The sequence below is a fragment of the Nothoprocta perdicaria genome, unplaced genomic scaffold (assembly GCF_003342845.1).
Source record: "Nothoprocta perdicaria isolate Ctin4 unplaced genomic scaffold, notPer1 scaffold_0, whole genome shotgun sequence".
In the NCBI taxonomy this organism is placed as follows: Eukaryota; Metazoa; Chordata; class Aves; order Tinamiformes; family Tinamidae; genus Nothoprocta; species Nothoprocta perdicaria.
This window is the reverse complement of record NW_020454092.1, coordinates 4,462,464-4,482,035: the sequence shown is the minus strand read 5'-3', so window position 1 is coordinate 4,482,035 and position 19,572 is coordinate 4,462,464. Positions and strand designations below refer to the sequence as shown.

The 19,572-nt window shown below is 35.4% G+C and overlaps 1 protein-coding gene across 2 annotated transcripts in view; it reads right to left on the bottom strand.

Annotated features, from left to right (window-relative positions):
- Window positions 1–1,019: 1,019 nt before the first annotated feature.
- RBMS1 (RNA binding motif single stranded interacting protein 1) overlaps window positions 1,020–19,572 on the bottom strand; it is a 62,120-nt gene continuing 43,567 nt past the window's right edge. The window contains exons 6-13 of one of the 2 annotated variants that reach the window (XM_026052696.1): window positions 14,886–15,001; window positions 13,943–13,992; window positions 13,750–13,843; window positions 10,475–10,525; window positions 8,316–8,426; window positions 7,550–7,630; window positions 6,260–6,344; window positions 1,020–3,520 (exon numbers count right to left, since the gene is read on the bottom strand). In XM_026052696.1, the coding sequence (XP_025908481.1) occupies window positions 6,267–6,344; window positions 7,550–7,630; window positions 8,316–8,426; window positions 10,475–10,525; window positions 13,750–13,843; window positions 13,943–13,992; window positions 14,886–15,001 (581 nt within the window). In that variant the 3' untranslated portion in view covers window positions 1,020–3,520; window positions 6,260–6,266. Of the gene's footprint in view, window positions 3,543–6,259; window positions 6,345–7,549; window positions 7,631–8,315; window positions 8,427–10,474; window positions 10,526–13,749; window positions 13,844–13,942; window positions 13,993–14,885; window positions 15,002–19,572 lie in introns of both variants that reach the window. The other variant, XM_026052763.1, reaches the window with a different exon arrangement.

Sequence of the window (19,572 nt, the reverse complement as noted above, 5' to 3'; positions counted from 1 at the left end):
AAAATTGTCTATTGATTTTCTCATCTGTTGCATTCCATACACACAACATACAGAGGCAGTGTTTCAGTTACCACAAAATTGTAAAATGGTGTTTTCACTTACAGGCATCCAAATGTGATCTAGTAGCACCCAGCATAATCTTTTCTCTTCATTAATATAAAAAAACCCCGTTGCGGACATCTTTATTGCAGAAGCAAACATAGACCAAAAGTTTCCTCGCCTCTCTGAGTCCCTTTCGCTACGTCCCCATGGGTGCCCCAAATCAGGACCTGTCTCCCATCTGAGCTGACAGATGCTGCGTTGCACGGCACATGACTGACTAAACATTTAGCTGATATTTGCCCGACTTGTTTTCCAAGCCTTGTTCTGGGCAGGGCAGCCCTTTATCTGATACACAGCATCAGTGATCTTGCCAAAAAGGATAATAAAATCAGAACAGACTATCTTTAGGGAATCCAGGTGTTTAGGGAGTGCAGCTGGAAGATGAACACTCTGGATAATTCTGAATTGCACTAAGGTGTTGCTGCTCCTCTTCTGGGCTGGCTATTCCCCTATATCTAGGGAGACTAAAGCACTTCCATGCAGCTCTTCAGTGCTAGTAATTACCACAATGACCCTGCATCTCCACCCTTATTTCAAGAAAACTAAACCTGTCTTTACAACTACAAGGTGTCAAGCTTGGTTATGTACAACTCTTGGTGAGGGCTGAAATAGAGAAGAAGCTCTTGTGTTCAAATCTGATATATTTGATGGTATATTTTTCCTAAGTATTTTCCTTTGTCTGAAATTTGTCTGAAAGAATAAGTGACTTGTAATGTTATCTGAAAGAGTTAAAAAAATTTCATTAAAATGAAAGTGGGAGGAAAAAGACGGACTGGAAAGCAGAAAGCAGCTCTCAGTACATCAAAATAAACATTAAAGTTTTGTCATAACCTGTTTAGGGCTTTCCCCAGTCAAGAAATAACCAAAGAAAAAAGACAATGCATTTTTTTGATCTTTTTTATTCAAAAGTTTTCAAAGAAATAAAACAGAAAAAAGCTAACAATCTAATCAAATTTACAGTTCAAAAATGTCTTTTGGCGTTTAACAACAAGTCCTAGGAAACAAAACTACAGAGTTATCTTGAACCGGACAAATAAGTTACCACTGGCAAGTTTGTGGCACTAGTAAAACAAAAATAAAAAATTAACTCTCTTGATCATATAGATATCTCTATGAAAATCTTTTTTTTTCAATCTGTACAAAAGGTCTTTCTTCATAAATTAATTTTTTATAATTTAATGGCTGTCTACTATGTGATGTTTAAGTAACTGATTATTTCTTTATGTACAGAGGTTAAATTTCCCAAATCTTACCCAGACAATGAGTATGGCACTTAGTTCAGACGTTTCTGGCAGCAGCTCTTCCCTCCCTCTAGCACAGCTATCATCCTGCAGTTTGACTAATGCAGAGACATCAAGTAGTGAGAGATCTAGGCTTGGAAAACCACCAGATCCAGGAAAGGTGCTGCAGGAAGTCTGGACTTTTACAAAGCAGTAATATTCCAGGGAGCATAGAACCAATAATACCACAACTTTTTAAAAAAAGAAAAAACAAAAACACATCTCTTATGACTATGTATTTCACTAGAATCTACACTTCTCAGAGCAGCAATTTACTTTTGAAACTATGAAATGTCACCGACATCTATACTCCAATACTCACACAAAATTTAAAAACTAAAAAATACTTGAAAGAAACAACTGCTTAGCCCTAGCTCCCGAGCTAGGATGATTTGGTCTGTGGAAACAGGGAGGGCCAGCAACCTGTCCCAATACAAAAGGAAATAAACTTTGAGGTAGATAACTGATCATATACAGCTGACCAGAGAAGTACACAGTTTTGGAAGACAACTTAATTTATCATTTGATTTAAAACATATGCAATTGTAATAAAGAGCTTTAGTAGCAGTGAATTATCTAATATGTGAAGTACAAATAACTGTGTATTTATGAATCAGGAATTTCATAGTTTCAAAACTGGTTTTCTTTACACTTAACACTTGTAGTGATGATGTAAAGTGTGGCACTGCTTGGATCCAAGTCTTCCTTCATGCTTTTGTGTCCATACATCAATTAAAATTATAAAACCTAAATGCAAATGTACAAAAAAGGCACATTCTCCTAACCGCAAACTGGTCCGGCAAAAATAAAGAGTACAGAAGACGTAATGCTGAGACAAATCAGAATTATTGGTTACTGGCTCTTTGTTCTTTGGTAAAGTTACCTTTTAAAAGTGCCAAGTCTTTTTATTTTTATTTACCTACTATAGAGAGCTAGTACCCAATCAATCATGCTTCTACTTAAATCTCAGCTTATGTTTGAAAACGAGTCCTTTAGCTTTTGCCATTTTGCTGCAAGAGCAACTTTTCTGTTTGCTAAGTCTCAGCACAATCCTCATTCTAAAGCACTATCATTAGTATAAAGGAAGGACAAAAACATTCGGTGATATCCCCGCCCCAAACTCCCTATTCTACTTAGGCTAAAACTAGAACATCAAGTTAGTTTCTGAAAAAAAGGCAAAAAAAGATTTTACATTGCATCATACAGCAGAGTTCCTAAATCATTCAAACTACCAGAGGGAACTATTGGCATATGGCCTTACAAACAATTTATCCTATTAAAATTTCCCCAGTCAGAAAATGTGTTTCACACAAAACATTTTTCCCCTCTTGCATTTCACTACCTTACATATTATGTGAAAAAATCATTAAAAACACTTACTACACATTAAAAAAGCCAAATTTTCAGCAATTTTTATTGACTACCTTTAAAAGCCCTATGCTGCTGTTTTACAAGGCATAATAGACCAGCTCATTTGGTCAAAGCATTCTATACCATTAGTTTGGACTACTTACTGAAACAGCTACAGCATTGAAAGATTTAAGGCAAATTGGAATTCATAGAAAAAGATAAGACACTTCACACTACATTAAAAGAAAAACAGAAAGCTAAAAGACCAGACACTATAACTGCAACACTGCACTAAAGCAACACTCACACACTGCAAGCACAGAACATCATCTTAGATGTTTTACTATTTTAAACTTCAGAAAATCCATTTCATACAATTAGAAAAAAAAAACAAAACAAAAAACAAAAACAAAAAGAAACAAAAAAATAAAAATAAACCAAAACACAAATTCCGTCATGCACGTGAATAAGTCTTCGTGGTCATCTGTGCATACCCAGAAATTTGATTTTTTTTTTTTTTTTTTTTTTTGCGTCATAACACTTGATAAAAATTTTTTTTTTTTACTAAAATAAACCTGTTCATGGGAACAGCTACTAGATGAATTTAAGGTATTTTTATGCACCTTATAGAACTTATAGCAAAAATAGTTTTAGTTGATTTCATTATAAATAACATTTTCAAGAACCTGTGCAAAACTGTCAATAATTCCTAAAGCACAATTGATCAGTAAAATCCATGATTGTTTCAGCCTTTGCACCCTTCTCCAGGCCAGGTCAACACTGGACATCTGTAACACAGAAAGGTCAGAGCTAGAGGAGAGTTACAATTGCATTTGTTTTTCTATCTAATGTAGCTGTCCATAAACTAATTTTTTTCTTATTTTGGACAGATGTGAGAAGAATAAGTGAATCTAAGAATAATTTGGGAATCTAAGAATAAACTGAGGCACGACTACAGGTGGTTGGCACTTTCCAGGACAAGGCGCTCTGCTAGAATAGAGTCTTTTATTGTATTTTCCCCCTTTATCTCTAGTACATGTTCAGCATGCAGAATTCCTACTTAGGAGCAGCGGAGCCTGCATTCAAAGCCATAACTGTTTTATTTTGATTAACCAAAGTGGACAAGTGTATAAGCTTAGTCCTATTACATCTCCAAGGCTTTTAATCTCTACAAAAGCCACACACTTTTGTTTTGGTACAGTCCTAGGCAGCCTGCGTGCAAGTTAGACAGCCAGGCAAAGGCAGACAGTCTGCCTCTAGGATAGTTAATATTTAACAGAAAATCAGGGCTCTTTATGTTTGAAAGAAAGCTTTTCATTTTACTTTATATGACAAAGCAGAAGCAAATAGATAAGGTTTATATTGCTAATGAAAAAGTCAATTTTTGAATCTCTGAAGGGGAGAGAAAATCTATTATTTTCATGTCTGTACATTTCTATGTATTATGGCCTATACAAATACAACAGTGGTTTTTGAAATCCTTCTATTTTTGCATATTAGCAGCATTTTGAAAAGAAGCTAAAAGATTATTAAATCGATCTGTTAAAGGAAAAACCCAATAGATTTTTCTGATTGACTGCATCAACCTATGTGAATGTGGTAGCTGTCATTTACCATTTATTTATGGCACTATGGACACTGACTTTTATTAGGACAATCTCTAAAGCACTGCATGTGCATTTAGAAGTGTCAATTTGACAACAGTAACAAAGCCACGAGAATTAGGAGACTGCAGCATGCCCTGTATTTAGGGCAAGGAATAACTGCATGCCAATTTCCTGCCCTTCACCTGTCTTTAAAATGGCAAGTACCAACATGTTCTAGGGCCAAAAATACCAAATGCCATACTCTGAGACTGAAATCAGTTGAGTAATATTAACCTTCCCCATGTGTCCTCTCCCTCCGCTACAGCCACTGCTTATAGAACTCATTGGCTTCTACTGCATATAAGTACAAGGAGCAAAGGATAAAATACATAGGCGACTGGCTGCAATAAGTGCATGGAGGTGCTCGTAGAGCTTGGTGTGCTACAGAGAAGAGATTTATAAAACATGACTCTGAAGGCAACACATTTAATCCTTTCAAGAGACCAAATGCTGTGCCTTCTGCAGGAAGGCACTCTCCTTCTCCATTCTATAGGGAACATCCTCACTTGCTGGTAGACACAGGATGGAGAAGACATGGAAGATTGGTTTGACATGCCAGCAGAGAAGAACTAAGGCAAAGGAAAAGATTCCTTGAAAACTGATGACCCCAGCCTTGGCTCCCTGGTTGACTCCCTATAGCCTTGGCTTAGGCTTCTTCCTATTCTGGAAGTAAAAGTAGGGATGAGGGCTTTCTGCAGATGCCAGCATTTGGCCAGACTAAAATGATAAATACAGGTCATATGTTGTGCTATGCAGACTGTGCCATCAGTTGAATGTGCAAAGTTTCCCAATTGGTTTGTATCTATCTTTATATTCTTGAACATAGCCTCAACTGAGGACGAGACAATATTGTCAAATGACACACTTGAGCTGCAAAACCAAAGATAATAGCAAAATGTGTCTATTGGTAGATCTATGCATTTAGAGAGAGAACCATATAAACAGAAATTTCTAGCACATAACTGTTTATGATTTTTGAGTATCTAATAAATGCATGCCATGGGGACTGTGGGAAACACTTCTGGTAAAGCCTCTATGTAGCAGGGAAAGCACCCGAATGGGATTTTTCATAGTAATGTCTTAAAATATTTTGATAAAATTTTATGTAGTAAATTTGCTTGGGTTACCAAGAACCCACAGAAAGATCGAGTTAGAGAAGAACTAAATTTCAGAATTGAAAACAGAATGATTTAGTTAGCATGAGCAATATTTTCAGATTGCCAATCTACAGAAAGCAAAATAGTGCCTGAATAGATTTGCGGTAAAACTAATGAATGCCTAGTCAGGAAAGGCCATGCAAACAGAAACACAGGAAACTTGCAGTTGGAAAGTAAATAAACAAGTCTGGAATTGGTTTCAATGTGGGACTAGGATTAAAAATTGACAGAATTCTGGACCAGATTGATGCTTCCTAGAGTAAAGAATGGACAAGGGCATCTTCAAGAGAAATGTTCCACAAGCATTTCTCATCTCCCTTCCTATAGTCTCAATATCAATGGCAAAGTTCTTCCAAACCTTGCATATTCCCCAGAACCAGGGAATATAAATAGGTATAATTCCCTTTATCGTTGTGATTATAGCTTTTTACACCAAATTCACTTTAATTCTCACATGCAACCAAATAAAATAGGTTGTAATTGAGTTATGCTATAGAGAAATCCATAACACATTATTAGTAGTAATTCATTAACTCACTTCTGCAACTCAGTTTTTCCTGACTTCCAACACTGGCCAAATTCAAACTAACTTCATAGTCTGGCCCCAGATAATACCCATGTTATTTATATGATATAAATAACAGGTTTCTAAAGAGAATACTGTAAATTGTGAAATAAAATGTCTTTAAATTCACATCTTTTGCATAACAGGACCAGTCCCTACCTCACAGTTACTTATTTTGCTGATATGTATATGGAGAATGGTCACTGGATGTCTCCACCGTAACCTGCTGTTGACCACTGGCTTCCTGCAATAAAGATTTAAAAAAAAAAAAAAAAGAGACAGACAAAATCAGGGAGCATTATCTGCAATTTGTATTTCCACATAATTAATGGTTTTCAAATCTAAGCCCTTTCTAAGATTTGTCAGGTGAGGTATTCCAGATTTGAGTCATCGACTTGGCAATGAATTATATTTAAGTAAATAGAGAAAGAAAATGATCAAACACTATTTCTTCAGCTGCTTTGATGATAATTACGAGCTTTGATATTATAGAAATACATACCCAAAGTGAGCAAATAAATGCTAGTGTATTTTCTATCTGCAACTTCAAACCAGTCTCTCGTTCTCACAAGCAGTGAGGGGAATGAGATATATATTTTCTATACATATAAACACTGTCTTTTTGAGTATTGGAGTGTGATCAGCATTATGCAACACAATGAGTTTTAGATGGGACTTTGAGCATGAACCCTCAAAACCCAGGAATTTAATTCAGCTGATAGTGCTCTAAAAAACCATAGAATCAGTTAATTCCTGCAAGATTTTTTTCTGACCCACATGGGTCAGATGTGTAATGTGTAATATGTGTAATATGAACCAAGCAAGTTCTGGCCTTTCTGTAAAAATAGGCTTTGAAATGAACAACATCATTTATGGGCCATGGCAGAGACAGTCTAGCACTCATTCTGAATAAAAAAGATGCAGGATGCCTTATCCAATTCCTTTGTTAAAGGACTACTGACCAAAAAAAAAAAAAAATCTATAAGGTAAGTACAAATATTAGACAAATTATTGTCTGGCATTTAATTAGGCTCTCCAGTTGGACTTCTAGAGGGGTCTGTTAAGAAATAGGTATAGTACCCTGAGGTCCCAGCGTAAAATCAGGATTCTTTCCAAAGAGTTACAATCCTGGTCTGTTACTGGAAAAGTTTGTCCACAGGAAAACTAAACAAAACACCAAAACTACAGTTCATCCTGCCATTTTTCCTATTGGAAGTTACATTTAACAAAATTCAAAGCTGGATTTAGCTATACTTTACATAAAATGCATGTCATTTTTGATACAAACTAGCTATTTCAGCTGAGAATGATGACATTAATATGGTTCTAATGTACATTGTATTCACAGGTCAGGTATGGTGTTAGGCTTTACTGATACTTTTTCCTAACAAAATATTAATATCTGTGAATTCACAACTCTTATTTCTATATTTCATAATGTATACTGACCTCAACAGGAACCGCTGCTGTTTGAACATGTGTATACTGGGGTATGTAGGCTCCTTGCATAGCTGTTGTGGCTGGCATGTACTAAAGAGACAGATATTTCATTACATTGAGTTAAAGCTCAAATGTAAATTTAAGTGCATTCAAAACACATCAGAACCCATTGTGATATTTTTAATAGGTATCAAATGTTTTCCTAATGCAATAAAAACACAAATAAGCTTTTTCTCTCCAAAATCAATAGCCTTTTCAGATAGATGTTTCACTGTAGTGTTATTAAAGAACATAAATTAGGCTTTCAAACACAAGGAAAAGGATTTTTCCTTCTGTTAATTCCAGTATTTCTGCTTTTAAAAATACTATATGCTCAGAAAGGAAGGACTTTTCAGTTTAGAAGCTAGACAGATTCTTCTAGTCACACCACACTATGCATAGAATGAGAGTTGCTGAAAGCTATTATCTCTTCAAGGGTAAAAACAACAATTATTTTTTCAGCCCAATTCCAGAGTTACTTCCTAATTTCCTTTCATTTCCTTTAATCTATTTTATTAACTCTTAATTTCCTATCTCTAGGCAGTTTATATATTGAATACAAGCTACTGAATACATTTAATTCATATATGGAGACAGTACCTAAGACTTTACTGCATGAAAAAAAAAAAAAAAAAAAAAATGGACTTTTTACCATTAAGCTATACATACATCCTGTGATCTACATGCAATATTTTCCACTTGTATAAGTTATATTTTGTATTAAATTGCTACATACTGTTCCAGTACTGCCTAAAGAAAGATGACTCATCTGCTGTGTCAGGGGGCTTATCATGGATGCAGGCTGTAGTGACATGGTGTGGTCCATGGAGGGAGTCAGTACAGCACCCTATTAAGACGGAGGAAGGAAGAAAAGGTTAGGCAATATTCAGACTTTAATTTTACTTGTGATATGAGAATTTAAGCATGGGCTTTCCTTCCAGGGGGATATACCACAAGAATTCTCCTTAAGCCAAGGCACTCAATCAAGAGCACTATCAGTCTTTGGTAATTGGACTCCATTACCAAACTGTGCAAGCCCATCTGCTTGAGTAAATACTGTACTGACTTCGTACTGAACATGCAACTGCTGTACAGCCCATAAGAAACGCCCACTGAAAACACTTTATAAAGCATCACGTTAGGCTAGTGCTAATTTGAAAGCAAAAGTTGTACATGTTAGCAAGTAGAGACTTAGCTTAAGCTCGGTAATCTCAGGCTTGAAGAAGAAACGTATGTTTCTGATCTTAAAGAATATGAATATTTGTGATGAGGGAATTCTACCTGCACGTATGCCATGTTCACATTCAAGACGGAGCTACCCTGCCTTATGGCTGGTTTTAAATTTTACAAGAGCGGGTTACCAGAACTGTGATTCTGTGATTTGTTCTTTGTCAAAATACTAGCTACCGTGATGGTCTTTCTAATACATTTGTAACACTTTATTCTTTTTATCTCTCTTAAAGAGTAGATGCAGAATTTTTAAACACTTGAGAGTGCTAAATAATATGCAGAGCACAGTGATTTTTAGGGTTATCTAAAATGAATGGCTTTCAACAGATCTCAGTTTATCAATCATGTTCTGCAAAAACACATTTTCAAACTCATTGTATATATTGTTATACTAGCAGAAGTGTTGATTAAAATTGATGGAGGTTTGAAGCTAACAGAAATAATTACAGCGTACTGAAAACCAGTGTTTTGAATCAATAACTATTCCTTAAAAAGAAGAGAAAAAAACCCTACAGAGTGCAGTTGGAAAAACAGCCATGTGACCAGGGTAGATGAAATGAGTCACAGGCACATCAAACACTAAAAGAATTTCCTGTCTGTAGACTGCAGCCTTCTCTGCAAAGCAAATGAGTAAGACAGCACTAGTCTTTGCACAGGCCAAAACTAAAGTCAGGAATCTAGACCTTTACTTTCAAGTATGAAATAATCTCATACTCTTTATCTGTGAAAATAATATGCCATACAGCATTATAACATATTTATGGGCATCACAGCATAATTTTCAAGATGTTTCTATGAAAATCTATGTTGACAGAGGTCAAAATTGAAATCAGTTGTGTTTAGCAGTAAAAACAAAAACACAGCAATTATGTGTGTGAAAAGATGCTCAGGTTCAGTACCACCCTCTCTTCATGGACAGAAAGAAAATGTTCTGCTGAGAAGATTTACATTCTATAATCTGCATGGAGAGGTTAATTAAATTCAAGCCATTATCCTTTCTTTAACTGGAAAAAGACTTGTTTGTTAATGATAGTAGTGCATATATTAAAGTGCCTGTCATTATTTACAATGCTCATACCAAGAAACCTAGTAATTTTCAGGTATAGTGGTACTCAGTTGGCAAATGAAATAGATGAAAAGGAAAATATGAGCATAGATGAGAATACTTGGCAGTCTGGTATAAAGATGTTCCAGCCAAAGAGCAGCGAGGCTAGCATTACTCATGAGTGAGGAAGCCACAACAAGTTATGCAGGTTTTCTCAAGTGGGTGCCCATAATGCCATTTATACCATTATATCCTTCTGGCTTTCTAAAGTTATCCGATTTGAACTATTCCAGATCCATGCGAATATGCTAAAATTATATATATATATTTTATTTCAGCTACTGTTCCAAACATAGTATGTAATATGTTAGTATTTGCTGAGTTCACTTTGTTTTTTTCTTTTTTTTTTTCTCCTCCTTTTTTCACAAATAAATTGAGGTCTGAATTCAGGTTACGAGCTTTGCTTGCCTTTTCTTTTTGATCTATGATTTAATCATCATGATATAATTGTCAAAACCCTAGAAGTAATTGGGTGGGAACTGATCTATTTCCTGCTGTTTAAAATATGTAAAGTGTTTATACAAACAATAACACAATGATGAGGAAGCATAAAAACTTACAGGGTGCTGCATTATATATGGTTGAGGCTGCATCCAAGAAGGACTCTGAACCTAGAACAAGATTGGCATTTTATTTTTCATTTTAATTACTTCTTCTGTGAATACTCCAACCGAAATATAGTAGAATTTTAATAAGTCATCTTAATAAGCCCCTTTCCTTGTTTACTTTCTTTTTATTGAAACTGGTCATTATGTGGAGCCACACTGATGTGTAAGATTTCTTTTTTTTATCACATCTGTATCTGCAGAAGTACCATCAGAAACAAAACTTACAGACGATATATTATATTTCACAGCACATTTCACGGCAGTACCTTATGTTTCTTAAAGTAGGTCTCAGAAACTTTACTAGCTTTATGCAGAGAGTTCAAATGGATGTAAGTGACAGATTTCTGGTTCATTAAAAGGTGAGGCACTTATCTTTGAAAATCCCTTCGTAAAAGTAATGAGTGTCACACATATATAGCATGAGTTGTCTCTTGCAATTAGAAAAAAAATCATTGGATTTGCAAAAGAAACAAAAATGCCAGGAATTCTGCTGTATTCTTGTTACAAGGATGATAGGACTTGGGAGAATTGCAATGTGATATTCCCAAAGTGCAGAAAGAGGAAGAGCTCCTCTGATGAGCATTCCTCCTCTCACAGGCAACATGTTTTCTCTCCAAAGAAATGAGTTGCTTAAGTACTTACTTAAATTGAGGCAGGATGCCTAACTTTGCATGACAAGGTAAATTAAAAAGATTGGAAGATACACTAATAGGCTATATGGTTATCTTAGTTTGAAAGAGATGGTGTAACAGCTCTTTGAAAAATTGTGCTGTACAAAATACTAAAGCTAAGATGGAAATGTTCCATCTCCTGTCGGTGCTATACATGTTGGACAAGGCAGGACAAGGCAGGACCTACCCTGTGCCTGCAGAACAGGCTCATTACTGCTGCCAGATGTTTAACACCTCGTAGATGCCTCCACCATCGTTCCCAGAGTCCTGTGAACGGCACCGGTAGACAGACCTTGACAATCAAGGTATTTTCTGCAAGAAGGAAATACTTCTTCCCTCCTTTTGGCATTGCCTTTCAAATTAGATTTCTTTTATTTTTTTTTCTACTGAGGAAAAAAAAATAGCAGTTGGGAATTCAAAATGGGGTGGTATTTTTTTTTAAAAAAAAAGAGGCTTGAACCCTCCCTTCCCCCAGGCAAAAGCTTAATGGTAAAAATGCTGGTACAACCTGACTAAAGCCTTGGCTAATCTACTCCTACCATGATAGTAACCGGATTAGTACTGTCATTTGGGTACACAGGAGCTGCAGAAACAAACTCTAGCCAAAACTTCATTAAATTTGTTTACATTTACTAAGCATAAATCTAGGAACAGGTTATACCGTGCCTCTAAGAAGACAAAATAAATTGCACTCTCATGATCCAGGCTGCTGGGTAGATGACAATGCTGCAAGTTTCAATCAGAATGGCTCGGTAATGAAGACGTGACTAATGCTCAAATGGTGAAACTGCCGGCGAAGAACCTCCTCCCTTTCCAGTGCTGAATGTTTTCATTTCCTATTACTGTGGCACCTTAATCCTTGTGATGTTAGTAACTTCAACTGTAACAATTCCATGATATATGTTTTATATAAGTCCCATGATATATATATTAAAACACTAGTAACAACGTTTTTGGAAAAATATAATATTGTGACCTACATATTTCAATTAGCTCAAAAAATTGGTTCTATGTTCATAAGAAATGTGTTTCCATGCCAACTTCCAACTTTTACTTGCAGTCTGAATATTTGAGAGTCTAAACTGATTCATAATTTATATTTTAATAAAGAATAGCAGTACTGGAATATTTTTCCAGGTAAGAACTTCCTGTAATTTTTTAATATTCATGTACAAAGTAAAGTCTATACACTGAGAAATATAATTCAAGCACTGTCTGTAGACAACACACATTTTGTTACATAAGTCACCTCAAAAAATAATGTAAATTAATTCAGGTGCCCTTTACACCAGAGTACTCTTTTTCACATCCTGCCTAACACTTTGTCCACACAAGAAATTATTAGACCTCCAAACTAATGTTAAACAGTTCTTCATTGTTCTCACTTGGAAAGGGAGATTTCATTGAAATTTCAATATTAACTAAATTGTCCACAGTGCTGCTTATTTGCCTTCTACATGCAAATGATTTTCACCATCATAAGGCAGGAATATTTGTACTTCTCTCTCACTAAAAAAAAACAAAAAAAACTCCTTTTCTCCTCCTGACTACAGCAGTAAAAACTTGGAACATTTAATGGTTTATGATTACTTACCCCCTGACCTGAATCACTGATATTTACTCTGTCCATATGTAAAAGGCCTAGAATAACCAATCATTTAGCTTAGCTGGTGACAATTGGCATGTTTCTAGTACTATTACTATATGTACATCTGAGACTGCAATATATGTTGCCTTAAATGCAAGTTATTTGAAATGTGCAGTGATCTAAAGTTGAGCATATCTAAAAGGTTTATACCAAAGTGCAAAAAACATTTTATATTATTTCTCAACATGTAGAATTCTTTGGCAATCTCTTGTAGTGGGAGGCCCAACACGATGCATATCAAAATGAAAAGAAGACGGACTCCTTCTCTGAAAGATTTCAATCAGGCCTCAAGTACTCAAAATGTGTACGAAGAATGTTCGTATTTTTGCTCATAATAAAGTAACTTCTGGATTAAAATGCATATTTAGATTATCAAATATTTTTCTTCTAATGTAAAAGCATTGAATTTGAATGCTAATTTATTTTCAATTCTGAACTCTCTTTTAAATTCCAGATATTTCTGTATTCTTGGTACTCCTATGTAATATGTTATTCCTGGAATTATTTTTTGTACTGAAATAACCTGGAGAAAAGTCCAAAAACTACAGAGGGATATTTTTGAAATAGTGTTTAGTTAATTCCTGGGGGGTTTAGATAAAGAAGAGCTATTTTAAAGATGTATTACTGATATATAAAGAATTCTACCAAGAGAAAAAAAGTCATACATGACGTAGAACTGGCTACAAATACCTTAGGCATCATCACAAATTAGAGACTTAATTTTGCAAGGCACTATATACCTCATTAAATTCCTTTGCTTCTTGAGTCAAGGCTTTTAGCCTGTAAGACCTTCATTTTTATGCCTACATGATTTAGATGTCATTGCATTAAAATATAGCATTTTTGCAGAATTCGTAAACTTAGATGTAGCAATTAATCATTTCAGCTATTAAGTTCTAAATACAAACCTGGTATGTGGAAACCGGAGAAGCAATGTATGGCGTAATAGAGGTTTGGGTGATCATTCTGTTTGCTGTAATACTGTAGGGTGAAGGATAAAATCTAGAAAATACAGAAATATTTATTAAATGCCAGGTATAATAGTTTTATGCATCTGCCATAATGCAAAGAACTCTTTTAGCGTGCCATTATTTGACATACCCATTTTGCAAAGCAGCTGTGGTTGGATCATAAGTGAGTGTCATTCCAGCCTTAAAAAAAAAAAAAAAAAAAAGAAAGAAAGAAAGAAAGGGAAATTAATTCCACTTCTCCTATTCTTTCTTTTGCTGTACTACTTTTAACTAAAAATTTATCTAGAGATAGTTCATTATTCTACAGCAAGGGAAAAGTTAATCAACAGAAAATCAATTACTTAGTGAAGCAAGTCAGTGATGCTGACTAAGAATACAAGTTTCCAAGTTCCATTGTGAAGAACCAGATACATCCATGACATACCCAGGTTTGAGAAGCCGTGTGTGTTTGAGAGGCTTGGTATGAACGTGATTATATTAGGATGTTACCTATAATATATTAACTTTAAAAATAAATGGGGAGTGTTGTTTTTCGGAAGACACATGAATTCTGTTGTCTTAGCTGTAAGTGTCTAGTCTTGCTTACCACGGTAAATGTATGAAAGTATTATCTTGAACATTAAAGTTTAAAAAAAAACAAAAAACAAAAAACAATTGTGACGTTCCTATAGATAAAAATGGTGCACTGCATTTATATACTGTTTAAGTCTTATAAAGCATCACCAATTCAACGTTGCATAAACAAAAGAATTACTATATGTAAATAAAATTATGGCTTCTGTTTTGACTATGAGATACACATTTTAGGTATATTCCTGACCAATTTGAAAGAGATTGTATAGTTTGCTTTAATTAAGTAGGATTTAGTCTTTCAGTTTTTACCTTTTTTTCTTCTTAAAAACAAACAAAAAAAGATACAATTAAACATTGTACAGATTTGCAAACTGTCGGTTTAAGTGTTTCTGGTACGTACTTAATATGCCAAAGGGCTAAGCCAAGAAGTCTCAGTACTTATCATTTTCATAAGTATTCATTACTGTACACCCACACTAAAGCTTGAAGGGAGGACTTACAAGTCTCACCTCGCCTTCTCTGTGCCATGCTCTTCCATTCTGTATGTATTTATTCTGATTCTGTCTCTTTTTCTGTCCTCCATCTGCAAACTTGCACAATAAAGGTTCTGCAGGAACTGAGAAGGAAGAAGGAATATTACTTGAGGTAGTCTTTTATATACAAGTGTTTTAGCATTCCAAATGAGGTATGTTTTTCAATTTGTATTTCTAATACTACAGTTAAATAACACAGGGCACCAATGACTGTTCTGCATAGCACAAAAATAGCTGCCATACACAGGAATATCTTGTATCTCTGATTTTAGAGTACCATTCTAAAACCTGTTGAAAAGAAACATAACTTGAATATCATGGCTGTTGTCCAATGGATTAATGAGACTGTAAATTCAGTGCTATTTGAATATTTTTTGAATATTTTTCCTTGGAGTTTCAGTAATATCCCAAAACTTCAACTGCTCTGCTCATCCAGAATAGTCAGAACTGGCACGCTACCTCTTGCATTTACTCTGATCTGCAGGGTAGACCCTTTATCTCCCACCACTTCATACTGAAAAAAAATGTTACAACTTCCCATTCTCTTTTTATCTCTGATTTGTAAAGAACACACTATACAACCAGAAACTCAAGACTTTTTTTTTTTCACCTTGTTATTTGCATAATGTCATGAAATGGGATCACTATAGATTCTTTCCAAGATTTTGCCTAACGTAATCCTCACCATGAGTTCAATTTCCAATGTCAAAATTCAAGCCACCAGAAGGAAAAAAGTGCAGTTTTTTCCCTATTACTAGCTTAAATTATAATAGTTTCTAAGTATCTAGGGCCAAAGCACAGCTCTGCTCTGCCAAACCACACCCTCCCTAATCACAGGGTGGAAGCACTGTTGTGACTTGGATGCAAACGTTTCTCTGCCAATAATTCCTGACACATGAGCTGTCTAAACGTTTGCATGGCACTCCTCTAGTCTTTCTCAAGCTGGGAACACCTGAATGAGGCAAGGCGGGAGCTGAAAACATACACCTTTCCAAGTGCATATTAAACACACAGGATTAGGAAGAAAAGGAAAACAAAACAACGCAATAACCCAGAGTAAAATAGTAGCATATCTTTATCATGCACCAAAATCTAGAATAGAATCTGAAATATTCAGAATAGTACAAAGTATTGGAAACCTCAGGGGACTGATAACATCGCAAAGCTCCTGCCTTTTAAATTATCATCAGAAATCTGACATAGCTGATACTGGTCCAGTCATCATTGGTTTTGCCTGGCATATCAAAAATACGAGTTCCAGCTCTACTGAGAAAAGACTTATTTCATACACACTACATTTCTTAACAGATTTCTGTATAAGAGATGAATGGACTTGGAGAGAGAACTTGGAGGTAGTCCCCAGACTTGTCTCCCAATATTGACCACACATCTGTCAGGGATTCATACTGCTGCTGTTATTTGATAGTCAAATAACCTTGTAATTTCTGAGAATCAGGTTTGAGTACTAAACATGACAACAAAATTAACTTAGAATGGAATACCTTATACAGAGTGGTAATTAAACTCCTATACTCATAAAATAACTAGGGAAGGTTAGGCTGATGACACTGGAAAAATATTGGAGAGCTATGAAACAGTAGAATAAACCCATCAAAAATAACAGTAATATGAAGCAGAAACTGGAGAATATTATTGCTACTCTCTCAATTGCATATTTATCTATTTATCTTTGGTTAATTATGACTTATTTTAAATAATCTGCAGGAAGAAGAAGGTGCAATTTCCATAATACATAATATAACATTTGAATTATGTCTGAAGTAATCGACTTGAAAATGGCATTTAAAGGCATCAGAAAATGCTTACATGATTCTAGCCATCTGAGTCTGTATTATAGTTCTCATGATTAGTAATTACTTTATTGAAATTTGTATTATGTTTCATTAAAAAGTACCACAGAGAGTTTTACAGAACTTTTTTGAAAGGGTTACTGTTGGCTTACATTTTCCACCATTGTCTCAAGATGAAGATAATTTGTTTTAAAAAGTCAGAACAAATCTGTTCAACTGCTTGGATAAAATGATTGAGAAAAAAATCTTTAAGATTAAATAGGAATTTTTATTAACGGATAACTGAAAACAATTACATTTTAAATAACAAACCATCTTTTGTGGTGCATTGGAAACTCTCTCCTAGCAAGTTTAAAAAGCAAGAAACTTAGAAGAAAAATCACCCCCATGTATTTGTCTCTGTATATACAATATCTCCTATCTGCAGTAATGAAAAACAACAGGCATCAATTTGTTATTTGCTATAAGTTTGTGCTCCATGTTACTGAACACACATCTGGTCATGGGAACTGCTGCATTTCTGACCTTCCAGCTTCTCTTGCTCGTCCCTTCGCCTCTAAACGAAGCCAAGTGCTGGGGAGGTTCCAGCTAGCATCAAAGTCTCTGCAAGGCCACCAGTGCAGGGTGAGCTGCCTGGTGCTCCTCTACCACATTCCTAATCCCCGACCCAAAAACTGAGGGTGAGGGCTGCTGCATTCAAAAGCCGACCTCTGATTTTTGACTGTACTTCCATGCTTGCGACCCGAGTACAACTACCTCTCATTGCACTGAGAACACAACAACCGATAGTCATCAGGGAGAGGTTCAGAAGAAGGAGATAAAATCCTTCATGGAGGTTGAACATGATCTCTCGGATTCCCCTCCCACCGAAGAGTAAATGTAGCCCTTACTCCCTTCAGATTTATGGCTGAAATTCAGATCAGCTTTCCTCGTCTTTTTCTACAACTGCTTATTTTCTTTCTTGTATATACAAATGTGTATATTGGATATATAAAAAACCAAACAAATAAAACCCCAACAAACCCTACAGACCAGCCAAGCAATCTTTTTTTATAGTCCAGGAAGGAAGGGAGAGTCGTTTTTATTGTGGAACTGTTGGACATGTGCAGGCCCAGCGAGGCAGGGGACCATTAATCACTCAGCAATTTGCCTGGATGTGCAAGGCGGACGGAGGCTCTGTACAACACAGGCCCGAGCTGTAGTTAGCAGAGAATAATAATGGGATTGATTTAAAAGGCTACATTTCACAGTGGTTTTACGCTTCTACAGCCATGACAACATGTTGAAAATGTCCGCTCTACTGATGCTTAAGGCAAATCAACAAATCCCCTTAATGTAATATAGTTCTCCGTTGAGCTACTGCCACCAAGGTTCTCTATCTGTGCTCCCTTTGGGGGCTTACAACCGAGCCAGTGTTTTAAAATTTGACTGTAAAGCTCTGAGCATCTCCACTTTTCCTGGATCACCCTCCTCTAAAGGTGATTTTTAAACAGAATAAAGATGCATGTGATGTTAGCCTAGAGAGTAAAGCGACAGGCTTTGACAGGAATGTAAATACCTCCCTGCTGTAGGCACACACACCCATATTGTACACATACATACAGCAGGATTCAGTCTTAGTTTGCTCAATGTTTACCCAATACCTAATGAATGATACTGTGAAATACAAGACCAAACTAATGTTCTTGTATTGGATTGAATGTTTGCATTTCTTGACTCTCTGTGGCTAATTTCATCGTTACCATAGTCTCTGCTTTTAATATATTATTATGACAAAATAGTTTAAAATAGTATTCTTTTAATCAGTTTTCAGCTAAACTTCATCTTTTAGTGGTTTTCATTGCCTATTTCTGAATGACAAAGCATGCAGTACTGATGAATTTTAACATTAAAACATCATTTAATGATACAATAAGTCTGTATAGCTAGAAACTTTTGCCAAAAGCTTTGTGGATTAACGAAGTTATGCAACCCAAGATCTCAAGTATCAGTAGTTCTATGTTGAAAGAGAAACAAAATATAATCTCTCCACCACCCTAGTCCTCCCTTAAATGCATTCCTCAGGTTACATTTCTTTGACAATTTTAAGGGTGTCATAGGAGTATATTCTAAGTAGTTAAGGTTAAGTTAAAGTTAAACACATTAATTGTTTGTATAATTATTCTCATGTATTATCATGTAGCTACAAGGACTGTGATAGGGAGAAAGATGCCTTTCATGACTTTACCCAGTAGGTCATTTACACAATTGCTATGAGTCCAACCCAAAATAAAATTGTAGCGAACATGATGTGAATTTTTTATGGGAGGGAGCCTAAGTATACTCTTTTTGTCCTAACTGCCCATGCTTCATGTACTGGCTCCTTATACTAGTTTCTGCTTCCTCCAATTCACCTCATGAAGTTCACATTTCGCAAGACAATTGAAAAGCTTTAAATATCACCCTATTCAGTAAAGACAATAGTTTTTCAAAAAGAAAAGTAGAACTAAACACAAATCTTATTTCAAGACAATAAAAGTAATGCATTATTACTATTTTATAATTATTACTATTATTAGAAGCATGCAGTTAAAAAGGGTAAGAAATACAAAAAATCAAACTTCTGAGAGAAACAAAATGTTGTACTCCACAAAACAAAAACAGCATGAAAATAACTTGTATAGCAAAACACAAAACCCGGGACTTGAATAAACAGTGAAGCTAACATCTTGCTGCCACAAGTTTTAGGATTACACAAAGTTGCAGGGGTTGGTATGGCTCTCTGAGCCAACCTTCCTTTTGGCTGATTGACAACAAACAAGGATACAGTAATTTTTGAATATATTTTTCATTAGTCTAATATT